The sequence below is a fragment of the Cydia fagiglandana genome, chromosome 17 (assembly GCF_963556715.1).
Source record: "Cydia fagiglandana chromosome 17, ilCydFagi1.1, whole genome shotgun sequence".
Classification (NCBI taxonomy): Eukaryota; Metazoa; Arthropoda; class Insecta; order Lepidoptera; family Tortricidae; genus Cydia; species Cydia fagiglandana.
In genome coordinates, this window is record NC_085948.1 from 12,350,597 (window position 1) to 12,363,441 (window position 12,845).

The following is a 12,845-nucleotide window of genomic DNA, read 5'->3' on the forward strand; positions in this document are numbered from 1 at the left end:
ATAGTAACTCGGTTTCATTAGGGTGGTTCATAGCGCGGCGCGAAGGCGTTTACTGAAAATAATAATATATCTATCGGATTAGATCTAATTATAGGAGACCTTTAGTTCAGTCATGTACAATTTCGAAGATTTGATTTGTTGTAAAAAAACCGGGCAAGTGCGAGTCGGACTCGCGCACGAAGGGTTCCGTACCATAATGCAAAAAAATAAAAACAAAAAAAAAGCAAAAAAAGAACGGTCACCCATCCAAGTACTGACCCCTCCCGACGTTGCTTAACTTTGGTCAAAAATCACGTTTGTTGTATGGGAGCCCCCATTTAAATCTTTATTTTATTCTGTTTTTAGTATTTGTTGTTATAGCGGCAACAGAAATACATCATCTGTGAAAATTTCAACTGTCTAGCTATCACGGTTCGTGAGATACAGCCTGGTGACAGACGGACGGACGGACGGACGGACGGACGGACGGACGGACAGCGAAGTCTTAGTAATAGGGTCCCGTTTTACCCTTTGGGTACGGAACCCTAAAAACGTGCCTAATCAGTCCTACGCTTAGAGCATTTAGTATCTGGAGACGCCTTGGCCGTCATCGTCATTTTCTGTACAGTCAACGGTAAAAATATGGGTGTACAAATCATTTCAAAAATATGTCCCATAACTCTTATGTCAGTGAATTAAGAACTATGGGACATATTTTTGAGTAAGTTGTCTACACCCATATTTTTACCGTTGACTGTACAAAACAGTCTGCCGATTATTGCGGAGGAGGGGCACGTCAAATGTATGGCTACATGATTTGTACGTAATGTACAAATAGCCATGTCAGATAAACGTCAGTCCATACAAAAGTTTGCACAACTGTCCAAGGTTTTCGGCAGACGGTAAGGTCTTAAAGGCGACTCCGGTTACTTATTAATTGCTCTAAGGTCCTACGATTAAAGTAGTGGGCATCTGAGCCGAGACGGATATATATACATGTTAACGTATTTTTGTAGGATTTATTAATAATAATAAAATGTGAGCTGTTTAAAATTGAGTGTAAGTAGTGAGTGGTAGTGAGTTGCAACAACAAAAAAGAAAATAATTAAAAAAGAAATTCCCTCTCCGGGATTCGAACCCAGGACCATTAGCTTCCTGAACTGGATTACTGCCAATACCCGCTAGGCTAAACGGGTTGTCAATTCTAATTACAATGGTATCCTACCAGAGCGCTAGTAGTATAAACGAACTTTTGGAGGGGACATTTTTTTGTATGGAGTTATCGTTCTTCTCCTAGTGAGTATTATATTCTTTGGTTGCAGTCTCGGAGTAATTAACAACGGAGACGCCATGTCTAAAATTTTCGGTACAAAATAGTCTGCCGTTTTTTGCGGGGGAGGGGCACATCAAATGTATAGGTACGTCATGTTGACATGTGGTTGACCATTGGCCGCCTATTTTCGACAGAGGGGAACGCCTGTTAATGGCGGCTCCATTGTTAATTACTCCGAGGTTGCAGTGCTTATATTTTGTGAACTCTTTTGATTGATTAGAAACAAGAGTTTGAATGACACAAAACATGTGTAATTATCTTAGAGGATATAACCAATGGAGACGCCATGTCAAAAAAATTCGGTACAAAATAGTCTGCCGTTTTTTGCGGGGGAGGGGCACATCAAATGTATAGGTACGTCATGTCAGATAAACGTCAGTCCATACATATGGTTGACATATGGTTGACCATTGGCCGCCTATTTTCGACAGAGGGGAACGCCTGTTAATGGCGGCTCCATTGTTAATTACTCCGAGGTAATTATTCACACGATGGTGGTGGCGCTTCTTATCAAGCGTTGTTGGATTTTCAATTTTAAGCGTTGGTCGTTAAATCGAATTTAGTGTGTGGACGGATTCAAGCGCTTTTTTAACGCGCGTTGAAAAAGCGCTCGTTAGTATGAGCCTATACGATTTTCTTTGTCTATGAATCGTTTGATTTTTATGGTTTATTTTCACAATTTTCAGTATGGCCACGACTTTGACATTTATTTTCAACTACATTTTAAAGAAAAACATGCTATAGTATAAAAATTAGCATAAAACAACTAAAACCCTACACTAACCACATGTTATATCCAAATTATAGATAAAATTTCTTCAAAGTGGCCAAAAGATTCGGAATATATCAAATATGGGTCGTAAAAACGGTGAAAGATGGACAAAGGATGTATTTAAGAAACTTAGAAAGCAAAGGTGGTGAGTACCATCACACATATTATTATATTAAAGATTGATATATGCAAGAAATGTATTATGTCATACCTTCTTACCTATAGACAAATTTAATGTACATTACACGAGAGCAGAATCTAATTTAATACCTACATAATATGCCCTTGCAATTCTTCTTCATTAAACTCTTATAGGTATGTGTTAATAAATATTATTAACATTTTGGAATTTAGTTTAAATGATACCTACATACTGCAGACGACGTACAGTCAGCAGCAGAAGTTGCTAAGCGGGTGAGGTGTTCAAAATTATAAACACTAATGTCGCTTCAAGATCATTTTGAACACCTCGTCCGCTTAGCAACTTCTGCTGCTGACTGTACCTTGTGCCACGTCAAGACGTAGGTGACTCTGCCAAATTACGCAGCGCTTCGTAGGCGAACAACACGCGAACGCGAACCGAAGCGATGCGGCGCGGGGTGAACCAATCCTGTGATACCTATAGAAGTGTCCTACGTGGGCGATCTCGTTGCGAATGCGAACGCCTTGGGCCCGCCGCGCCGCGCCGCGTCGCGTTCGCGACTTGATCGCTTACGTAAGACGCAGCGTTAATGAAACGTGTTTAATACAGCCATAAACATTATGCGGGAGAATGAAGACAGTATGGAGCTGATGGTGGATGGAAACCGTAAGGAGCAACTGAGGAAGCTTTTACAGTCGAGGGATATTACCTACGTGGTGTCTTCGGACCGAACGCCCCCGCCATACTACCCACCGGCACCGAAACTCAATTCCCGAAACCATAGTCCCAAGACAAGACCTATATCACCTTACAGCAGAATTTCATATAATTCAAGCAATTTTAAGAGTAATGTATTCTGCTTTTCTTTTTTGTAGTCTTTGTTAGGGTAATTCGCCAGTAACTGGCCACTGTTTACTAACAGTTACTATTGCTATAGCCAATGACTATTGGCCACCCTAAACTAAAAATTAATTCTATTCTTAGAGATTGAATTAGAAAATCAGATCACCATAAAACCTTTATGTCAAGATAAACCCTATACCTGAATAAAAAATTATGTAGTGGAACACAATTGCATAAGCCCTTAAACGGAGTGGTAACTAGACGAGACTCAACATATTTATTAAAATTAAATAGATTAAATACGCAAGTAAGTATAACGGGTTAGCACGTTATCTTTTCGCGGATAAGCAAAGTAAAATTGTGGTTTTATTTAATAGATTTACAGTATTTTTATTTGTCTTTATTTCAGAACGTGTTCTGGATTGGAAAGATTATTACCCACTGCATTTTATCAACGAGTTCATGCAAGATTTGGAAAAGCAATATCCGGCAACATGCTCTGTTATAACGTTAGGTAAAACTGTCGAAGGTAGAGACATAAAGGTTGGTACTATTTTAAACTTAACAGCAATAACCTACAATGCATTATCATCATACATCAGGGTTTCTGGTGGGGGTAGACCAGATACAAATTTAGAATTTCCTGATAAAATTCCTGATTTCATAATATTTTTCCTGACATTCATATTATCGTCGAAAACTGTCCTAGCCGCGTTAGCGATGGCCACCCGATTGAGCCAATAGCCGCGTTTTATTAATTTAAGTTTTGTTAATTTTTTTATTTGTATTCATTTAAGTAAATAAAAATATATTTTATTAAAAAGTCGATCAATTCAAAAAAATCCTGAAATTTTCGTGCTCTGTCCCCATTCCTGACAAAAGGCCAAAATTCCTGACATGTCAGGAAAATTCCTGTCATCTGGTAACCCTAGGTGGGGGTATGATTTCGTGTATTTATAACTTTGTTTATTGTAAAATAATTACCAAACTATACAATACAATACAATACAATACAAATACTCTTTATTGCACATCTCAATAAAAGAAGACAATACAAAAGAAAACAGAAATACAGAATATATAATAAAACTATGTATTAAACGTAAGTAGTAAGGTCCAAATATACTTAGAAATGTTAAATTAGTAACGTTTTTTACAGTTTTTACCTGTTATTTTGCTAGTGTAAAACATTCGCGCACCGAAAACCCCGATGTATGATTATCATGTATGTATACAGGACACGACATTTACTTCTTCTTTTATTTGGCCAATGTAAGTTGTATATAGTTGTGATGCAATTACTTAATAAGAGAAAAGATAATATTTGTACGTTTAGTATAATTATTACATAAAATTTGCGGTATTTCTACTTAGAAATAACTGATGTTAGATATCTACACACGTTTAATGTTTCCATATAACATCTGTCTTTCTGTAACTCCTTGAAATAACATTCGGACAAATTTATAATTGTATTTGTTTATTTCCGAACTCTAAACTGGTGGCCTAGCCAAGGTGACAATCGCTACGCTTCGCCATCGAATCGCTTTGTGTCTCTCTATCAGTCTTCCATATTAGTGCGACAGTAACAGTTGCGTTTCGATCGCTACGGAGCGTAAGCGATTGGCACGTTGTCTATGGCCTGGGCTATAACCGCGAAAATCGAAGTTCGCAAATTGCGGGCATTTTTCTCTGTCACACTTATTACGCCTTCATACTCCAGTAAAAGAGAAAGATCCCCGCAATTTGCGAATTTCGGTTTTCGCGGTAGCCCCCCTGTTCTTAGGTGCTCAAAGTATCAAACAGCGACGCCGGAAACTTTGGCGTCTGGTTAGACGGGGCAATACATGCGCGGGAGTGGATCAGCGCGTCTGTCGTCACGTACATCGCCAACCACGTCGTCAGACATTTCACGAAGTGCTCCAAACACATCACCAACAAGGACTGGTAAATATACTGGTTTTAGTTCAGTAATTTCAAACCTGTTTATACCTACTTTATGAAAATTGCCCATTGCCAAATGTTATTTTTAAAATATAGATGGTCAAGCAAATCTTGGCAGTAGAAAAACGCGCGAAATTCAAATTTTCTATGAGACGATATCCCATCGCATTACGATTTTTCAAATTTGCCGCCTTTTGCTACTGACAAGATCTGCTTGACCAAGTTTATATTCATGCCATCTTTGTTTGCTTGATATCTATGTATTTCTACAAACTAAAGATTGCCGAGACGCAAAAAAATCTTGTAAGATTTTTAACATAAGTACTAAACCAAAAAAATGAATACAAGTAGGTATCAGTAACCTACCTACTTTAGAAATATCATAAATATCAGAATAACACCTTAAATATTTTGTATCCCAATAGCCGCGTCCACACAGAGCGAGCATACGCGCGGGGCAATTTCCTCGCGCACAAAACGGCCAGTGTAGACGTGCCTCGGCCGGGCGGCGCTCTGTGGACCCGGTTAATGTCGTATTGAATGAAATAAACATATTGATAAAATGCTTATTTTTTTGTTTCAAGGTATTTCGCTCCTGTTCTGAATCCGGATGGCTACGAATACTCTCATTCTACTGACCGCATGTGGCGTAAAAATCGAAGTCGCTTAGGAAATAAGATCGTTGGAGTCGATCTCAATAGAAATTTCGGGTAAGCATACTAAATATATACGGAAGTAGTACAGGCAATAAACTAACTACTAGAAATAAACTAACTATTAGAAATAAACATAAGCTTGCAGTGACCTTTACTCGGATCCATAAAATTAAAAAAAACATTCATGGGTATAAATTGTATAAAATTTTATAATTAACATCCAAACAATGCTACTGAATTATCAATTAATAGATTTAAGAATTATGTAATGCGTAAACTTATTTCTCACACAAGACTACATGAATGATAAAACTACGTAGATGTAATCGTGATTCATTCTTATATTTGATTAATGATGTGGAAATGAAAATTTTATAATCATAATTTTCAACAGAAATACGTGGACGTTCACATCTCAAGGTTGTGAACCAAGTCATCAAAATTTTCCAGGCACTCATCCATTTTCTGAACCGGAATGTGCTGCTGTTAAGGTTGTCGTTGAAATAAGTATTTTTGTGTGCTTATGTGTACTTTAAACCTCATCTCATAACAGTCATCACACATATCATCTTGTATTTTTTCTTGTACAGAACGGGTTATCCGCAGATTGTCTAGAACGCAAAATGACTAGTGTGTTGTTTTGTCTAAATCGAAATTAGTCCACATCGCAAACGGTCTAGAACGCAAAATGCCCACTTTTTATATCACCACATTTTACATAGATATAGGTTAGGTCCGTTAGGTATCTTTAAATGGCCGAAGGTCAAACAGCACAGAATAGGAGCTCCGCGGAAGCGGGGCTTCGTCAACATCGCTACAAAGTTGAGATAAAACGGAAAAAATAATGTAGGCATTTTCCGATGTAGACTAATTGCGATTTAGGCAAAACAATACACTAGTCATTTTGCGTTCTAGACCATCCCTACGGATAACCGTACAGAACTTTTGGCGCTGTGGCTTGATTTGAGAATTTTATTCAGTCTTGCCCGTTAAGAGTTAATAATGTATACTCATCTTGTTTGTACTAATTTTAGGACCTGATATTATATTCTGGTACACGTTTCAAGATATTCATCACATTCCACGCTTACAGTGAGCTCATTTCTTTCCCCTGGTGCTTTACAAACGTACCATGCCCAGACTACGTGACCTTGCTTGAAGGGGCCACCGTCATCGCAAAGGTCTGTCAAAATTTCTTTATTAAATATTAATAGTGTTAATTTACTATCAATAATGACTATTAAATGGATAGTTTTTTCTTTTTGCCCGAAATTAATATATGTATCACATAATTATATATATATAGATAGAATCACATAGTTTGCTGATTCTAGGAAAAATTGTAGGAGATATAGGAAAAATCTTACTGTCATCAGAAAGGAATAGTGATATTCCTGTGATAAAGTTTTTAAATACAAAATAAAATTATAAATCGGCCCAAAACCACATATTAAAAATCATCATCTTTTGGGTTTTTCCAAGTTTTCCGACATTTCGTTCTAAAACAAATGTCACTTTTTTAAATTAACTTAAAGTTGGATTAGTTATTACTACTATTGAAATAATATACACGACCAAATTATTTTTTTTGATTATTATATGCATAAAATTTGATGTTTATGTTATATAGGCTGCATCCTACACTATAGATTTAAAAGTACTAATAATTATTTTATTCCTTTCCAGGCTATTTACGACAGCACCGGCCACATGTACAAAGTGGGAAACTTCAGAGATCTCATGTACCATGCAGAAGGCACAAGCATCGACTGGAGTTATGGAGTCGCAAACATTCCTTTTTCATATCTCGTTGAATTGCGAAGTAAAGAACACAAATTTTCGCTGCCCAGGGATCAAATTCTTCACTGTTGTAAAGAATCATTGAGTGGTGTTTTAGCTTTAGTCGAGTTTGTTGACAAAAAGAAGTGTTGAAACATTTTGCTGTCTTACATAAACCTCCGTGAATAGTATTTTACGTCCAATGTATCACTGTATTTAAGAAATAAACGTGTATGGTTTTAAACTGGAAATCTAACTTATATTTAATTAATTGCATGTAAAAAATACGCAAGTAGGTAAGTATAACGGGTTAGCACTGATTGACTAGCACGTTACCTTTTCGCGGATTAGCAAAGTAATATTTTGGTTTACTTAATATGGATTGACGCAAAGTAACGCCTGATTCACTATCTAACTTATCAATTGAAACATAAGGCTTATTTAAATTTCTTTAACTTTTTTACAGTTACACGTTACTTAAAATTACAAAACAGTACAAACAAAATGATAAACTTTATAATCTACCGGTTGAAAATTTGGTCTGAATTTCGATTTTCGACCACCTGGTGGACCACCACTACAACTTTTATAAATTTGTCACTTTAGCTGTGAAAATGGAAAACCTGCCACAGGAGAAGGTAGTTATATCACTTGGTGCTTTTCCTTTTTGTCGTAGGCTTATGCAGTGGATAAATAGGATTATCGACGTATTCCATTAGACTTTTGACTGCATACCAACTCTCCATGCACGTTTCAAATATTTGGTCTTTCGGCAGTTTGAATCTGTACTTCTTGCTTCTGAGTTCTATCATGTAGGAGTAAGGGATATTCGCGTTGGCGTAGCTCCAATCTATCGACGTCCCACAAGCATAGTACGTCAAGTCCTTTGTGCAACCGACTTTGTATATCATCCCACTGTAGTCGTAGATCGCCTGAAAGGTAAAAAGTAAGCAATGCTTATAGGTGTAACATGGAATTTTTTTAACCCTTTACCAGGCTAACATTGATCACCGAATCTTACTCGTCGAAAATACTTAGAACACATATTTGAAGTGCCATATGTGGGAAATAGCCTCAGCCTGGTAAAGGTTAAATGCTATTCTAACTCAGCGTGGTATGTAAAAGTTTAGAGGAGCTTACACATTTCCATTAGAATGGTGCAGTATTTTCTTTAAAAACTTCCAATAAGTGATGCATATTTCAAGACGTATGAAAATGTACCTACTTTCGCCATCCGCATCCCCGCTTCCATTTGATTTAAGTAGTCTGGACTAGGATCCTTTTTGAAACCCCATGGGAATATTATCATCTCGAAATAGCTATGAAATGACAGGAATACTTTAAATTGGCTTGGTGATCCTAGGATGTAATCCTGTAGGAAATTACAATATTTATAGACCGACCGCTTAAATGCGTCCTCGCCTGCGCGGTACGGGGGCGACGGGGTAGGACGACTAAGGGTGACGGGGAAGGCGCGGGCACCGTACGCCCACCCTTAGTTGTCCTACCCCGTCGCCCCCGTACCGCGCAGGCGAGGACTCACTTAAGCGGTCGGTCTATAGGTTACGCTATTACGATTATGTGTAAAGGATTTTCGGAGAGTTTTGATAAATACTCTGACAGCGGCAGTTTCTGGTTCTGAGAACGGCTCTGGCCCTCTGTAGAATACACTTTCTGGTGATTCAGATGATCCTTCTTCTCCATTATGACCCCAACCGTAACTGCAGAAAATAGTATTTAATATAAGTACAAAATTAAGTAAAAACAGACACTTTTCTTCAAAGGTCAATTAGATACCTAGTGATAGCCAAATTATCCAAATATATGTGTTTAGTCATATTTAACTATTTTGGCTGTCACTGACTATTTGATGCAGAAGATACAAAGTTCAAACATTTCATAAAAAACATATCAAAATCAGCTAAGGATTCGAATAAGCTAACTATGCATTACCAGTCCAATCATTCTCCCTATTACAATAATATCCTGAAGTGCTGTGTCTTTGTACCTACTACTGGTCATGAAAGTAAACTTTACAGTAGTACATCTGGTGGTACATTACGATACCAGGTGCTATAAATAAGCACATTACGTAACCACTTTCGGCAGAGGGGTAAGCTCTTAAAGGCGACTCCAGTTATTAAATGCTCTAAGATCAAAGAATACCTAAAATTCCTATTTAGATCAACTCCTACACAATTTCCATCATAACACGCTCTGTTTTTTCTCCACATGCGATCTTTTGTGTGTGAGTATTCATAGCCGTCTGGATTTAATACCGGGACAATGTGCCTGGAACGCATTAAAATTTAAATAATTAGATATAATTATAAATTGGAAAGGTAAAGTAGTAACAGCGGATTTATAAAAGTAGTTTTTGGTCGAAGGCAAACGAGTATATATAAATCCAATCCGTACTAACATCAGACTCAAAAAAATCTGCATTGCCTATATGGGTACCTCTTAGGCGTCAATAAATATAATTTACTATAAAAAAGTACTTAGTGACCAGCCCAGCCCACAGCTCTAGAAGGAAGCGTTAGCGTCATTCAAAATTTTTAGGCCAGCCGTCCCTATTACGAGAAAGGAAAGTTAATACGATTTATTCATAAGGTAGAAACAAATATTAAAAATAAAAATAAACTAACTTATCTATAAAATAAAACTAAATAAAACTATTATAATATTAAATAAAATAAAATTAAGTTAACTAGAAAGGAAAGTAGGTACATATTGGAAAAAGGCGGCAAGACATATGTGGATGCAGAAAATAAACAACTTTACATACATTATTTGATTTGATATTTTTCCTCTTTATATTCAAGTGGTGGGTATTTAGTTACTCACCAGTCCTTATTAGTCATAGATGTGGAGAGATTATAAAACGACTTAACAATGTGTTCTGCCATGAAGGTGGCGACAGCAGCGGTTATCCATTCGCGGGGGTGTATCGAGCCGTCCAGCCAGACGGCCGAGTTGTTTGCGTCACTGTTCGATATCTTCAACATCTTGCAAGACAGATAACAAGGAATTTATACAGTGTGTAAGCCGGGTCCACAGAAAGCGAGCATACGCGCGAGGCAATTCCCCGCGCACAAAACGGCCAGTGTGCCTCGTGCCTCGCACGCATCGCTTCGGCCAACGCACGTCTACGTAGCCGTTTTGTGCGAGAAATTGCCTCGCGCGTATGCTCGCTCTGTGTGGACCCGGCTATTTCAATGTGGGCAAATATTTAAATGGTGGTAGCATATGACCTAAGAAGTATATTGAGATGGAATTTGCTTAGATATAAGTACAATGCATAATTTTAACCATACAAAGTAATTCGGTCCTCAATGTAATACAATACACAAGTTACTTAAATGGTTGTAGAGTTGTAGTAGATTGTCTCACATAATGCATTAATGTAAATTCTAATATGTACCTTAATATCTCTTCCTTCAGTTGATTTTCCAATAACATACACCGTGCATATTGCTGGATATTCTCTTTCCAAGTCTTCGATGAATGCATAAATGACGCTTAATTTGTGATACCTTTTCCAATCCATATATTTAACTAGAAATTATTATTAATGTAAATAAATGATATAACCCCCCCCAAAAAAAATATATTAATTTAAATTTACGTAAGTCAGAAGGAACTACCAACATTATCAGCGCGATTTGGGAAATGATTTAGAGGTTCACTATATATGAAATAGTAATGATATGTGACGTTCCACAGCAAAAGGCACCTTACGGCGACTGGCGCTTACGCTATTATTAACGCCGTTCCAATATTCAGCCGAGGCAATGGTACCTTTTGCCCTGGAACATCAGTATCTTTACTATTTCATATCTAGTGAATCTCTAATTCATTTCCCAAATCGCGCTGTATATCTTTTGTAGACTCAATTGACATTTTTGGGCAATACGATAGTTTTTTTTTTAATTCTGAATACATGTGGTAACTGTACCTAAACGAAACCGTCATATGCCCAAACAATAATTATAAATAATGCACGATTGAAAGTAATCAAGTAATCAGGTTGAAGTTATTATTACTTGCCTTTTTTCCGTTTGACTTTAGGGCGAGGTGTCAGTTGTTTCGTGATCTTTGGACATTCAAGCGGTGAGCTGTTAGCTGCAACATTGTACAGTCAGCAGCAGAAGTTGCTAAGCGGGCGAGGTGTTCAAAATTACCTTGACACGCTCTTATTCTCTTAACAATAGAGTTGCGTCAAGATCATTTTGAATACCTGGCTCGTTTAGCAACTTCTGCTGCTGAGTGCTGACTGTAAGTAATGTAAAATAAATCAGAACTATAATAGTACACTACGATTCAAGTGCGAAAAGTAGGAAATTAGCAACGAGTGGCGATAAACTGAAACACGACCGAACCGAAGGGAGTGTTTTAATTCGCCACTCGCCAATCGCCGCATAATTAATATACATTCAATTGTGTAAAAATATTGGTAACTATCTTAAAATAAGTCGCCTTTACAGAAAGGTGGGAAGGAGGGGCGGAGGGAGAGGGGAGGGGGAGAAACCCCCCCTCCAAGTTTCCCCCCGCGGAAATGCTTGGCTTCTAAATTATTCATAATTTCATAGTTATAATTTGAGGTTATGACAGTGCCAAATATTGGGTTACTTGCAGATGGTCTAGAACGCAAAATGACTAGTGTAATATTTTGCCTTTATCACTTTTAGGGCTGATTTAGACGACGAGTGAACTCGTATGCGATTTTAGTTACATTGGGGACTATTGATTGCATCCAGCTCAGCCGACCAATAAAATACCGCAATGTAAAGAAACTCGCATTCGAGTTCTCGCACCGTCTAAATCGTCTACATCGCGAACGGTACGCGAATATTTTGAGATCCAACCCAAAATATTTTCCATAATATTAATATCCAGAGAGGAAAATGGGGTCTACGTTTGTATGTACGAACTACAAACGGCCGTCCCCATTGAAAAAAATTGATGACTTCTACGTGTTCTACGCTACTGAGCTCATTAACTCACTTTGTCGCATTGTCTTCTTTTGTGTCTGTGTGCCATTTTCAGCAGATATGCTTATGGGTGTTGAGATGATGGAAAACGATTCCTCACTATATCCTGTGCTTGGCTTTTTTCGTATCAGAGAACTATGTCGCACACTTGAATTTCCTCTTAAATTCATTGTAGCACTAATTTGAACTGAAAATTTAGTAAGTATCTTAAGCCCCCTCCAGACTATGCGCGTGAATCGCGGGCGAAGCCGCGAACGCGAGTGTGGAGTCGATTTCGCGGTCTGCGAAAATCGACGCCACACTCGCGTTCGCGGCTTCGCGCCGCGATTCGCGCAGGAGTGTGGAGGAGGCTTTAGGTGAAAAGAAAATAAGAATTATTTGTCATGTGTAACATAAATAGTCA

General features: G+C 37.8%; 2 protein-coding genes across 2 annotated transcripts in view; one reads left to right on the top strand and one right to left on the bottom strand.

The window, feature by feature from the left end:
• LOC134672890 (uncharacterized) overlaps window positions 1–12,637 on the bottom strand; it is a 28,640-nt gene extending 16,003 nt beyond the window's left edge. Inside the window, exons 1-9 of the mRNA XM_063530839.1 lie at window positions 12,456–12,637; window positions 11,499–11,573; window positions 10,873–11,006; window positions 10,296–10,456; window positions 9,615–9,740; window positions 9,064–9,169; window positions 8,674–8,820; window positions 8,100–8,380; window positions 4,955–5,051 (exon numbers count right to left, since the gene is read on the bottom strand). Coding sequence (XP_063386909.1) covers window positions 4,955–5,051; window positions 8,100–8,380; window positions 8,674–8,820; window positions 9,064–9,169; window positions 9,615–9,740; window positions 10,296–10,456; window positions 10,873–11,006; window positions 11,499–11,573; window positions 12,456–12,612 — 1,284 coding nt within the window. The 5' untranslated portion in view covers window positions 12,613–12,637. The remainder of the gene's footprint in view (window positions 1–4,954; window positions 5,052–8,099; window positions 8,381–8,673; window positions 8,821–9,063; window positions 9,170–9,614; window positions 9,741–10,295; window positions 10,457–10,872; window positions 11,007–11,498; window positions 11,574–12,455) is intronic.
• On the top strand, window positions 1,997–7,699 carry LOC134672536 (carboxypeptidase B-like). Its single transcript, XM_063530482.1, has 8 exons — window positions 1,997–2,229; window positions 2,836–3,072; window positions 3,479–3,612; window positions 4,856–5,016; window positions 5,598–5,723; window positions 6,064–6,160; window positions 6,704–6,850; window positions 7,356–7,699. Exons 1-8 carry the CDS (start codon window positions 2,199–2,201, stop codon window positions 7,599–7,601), a joined length of 1,179 nt encoding a protein of 392 aa, XP_063386552.1. The 5' UTR covers window positions 1,997–2,198; the 3' UTR covers window positions 7,602–7,699.
• Window positions 12,638–12,845: the final 208 nt, after the last annotated feature.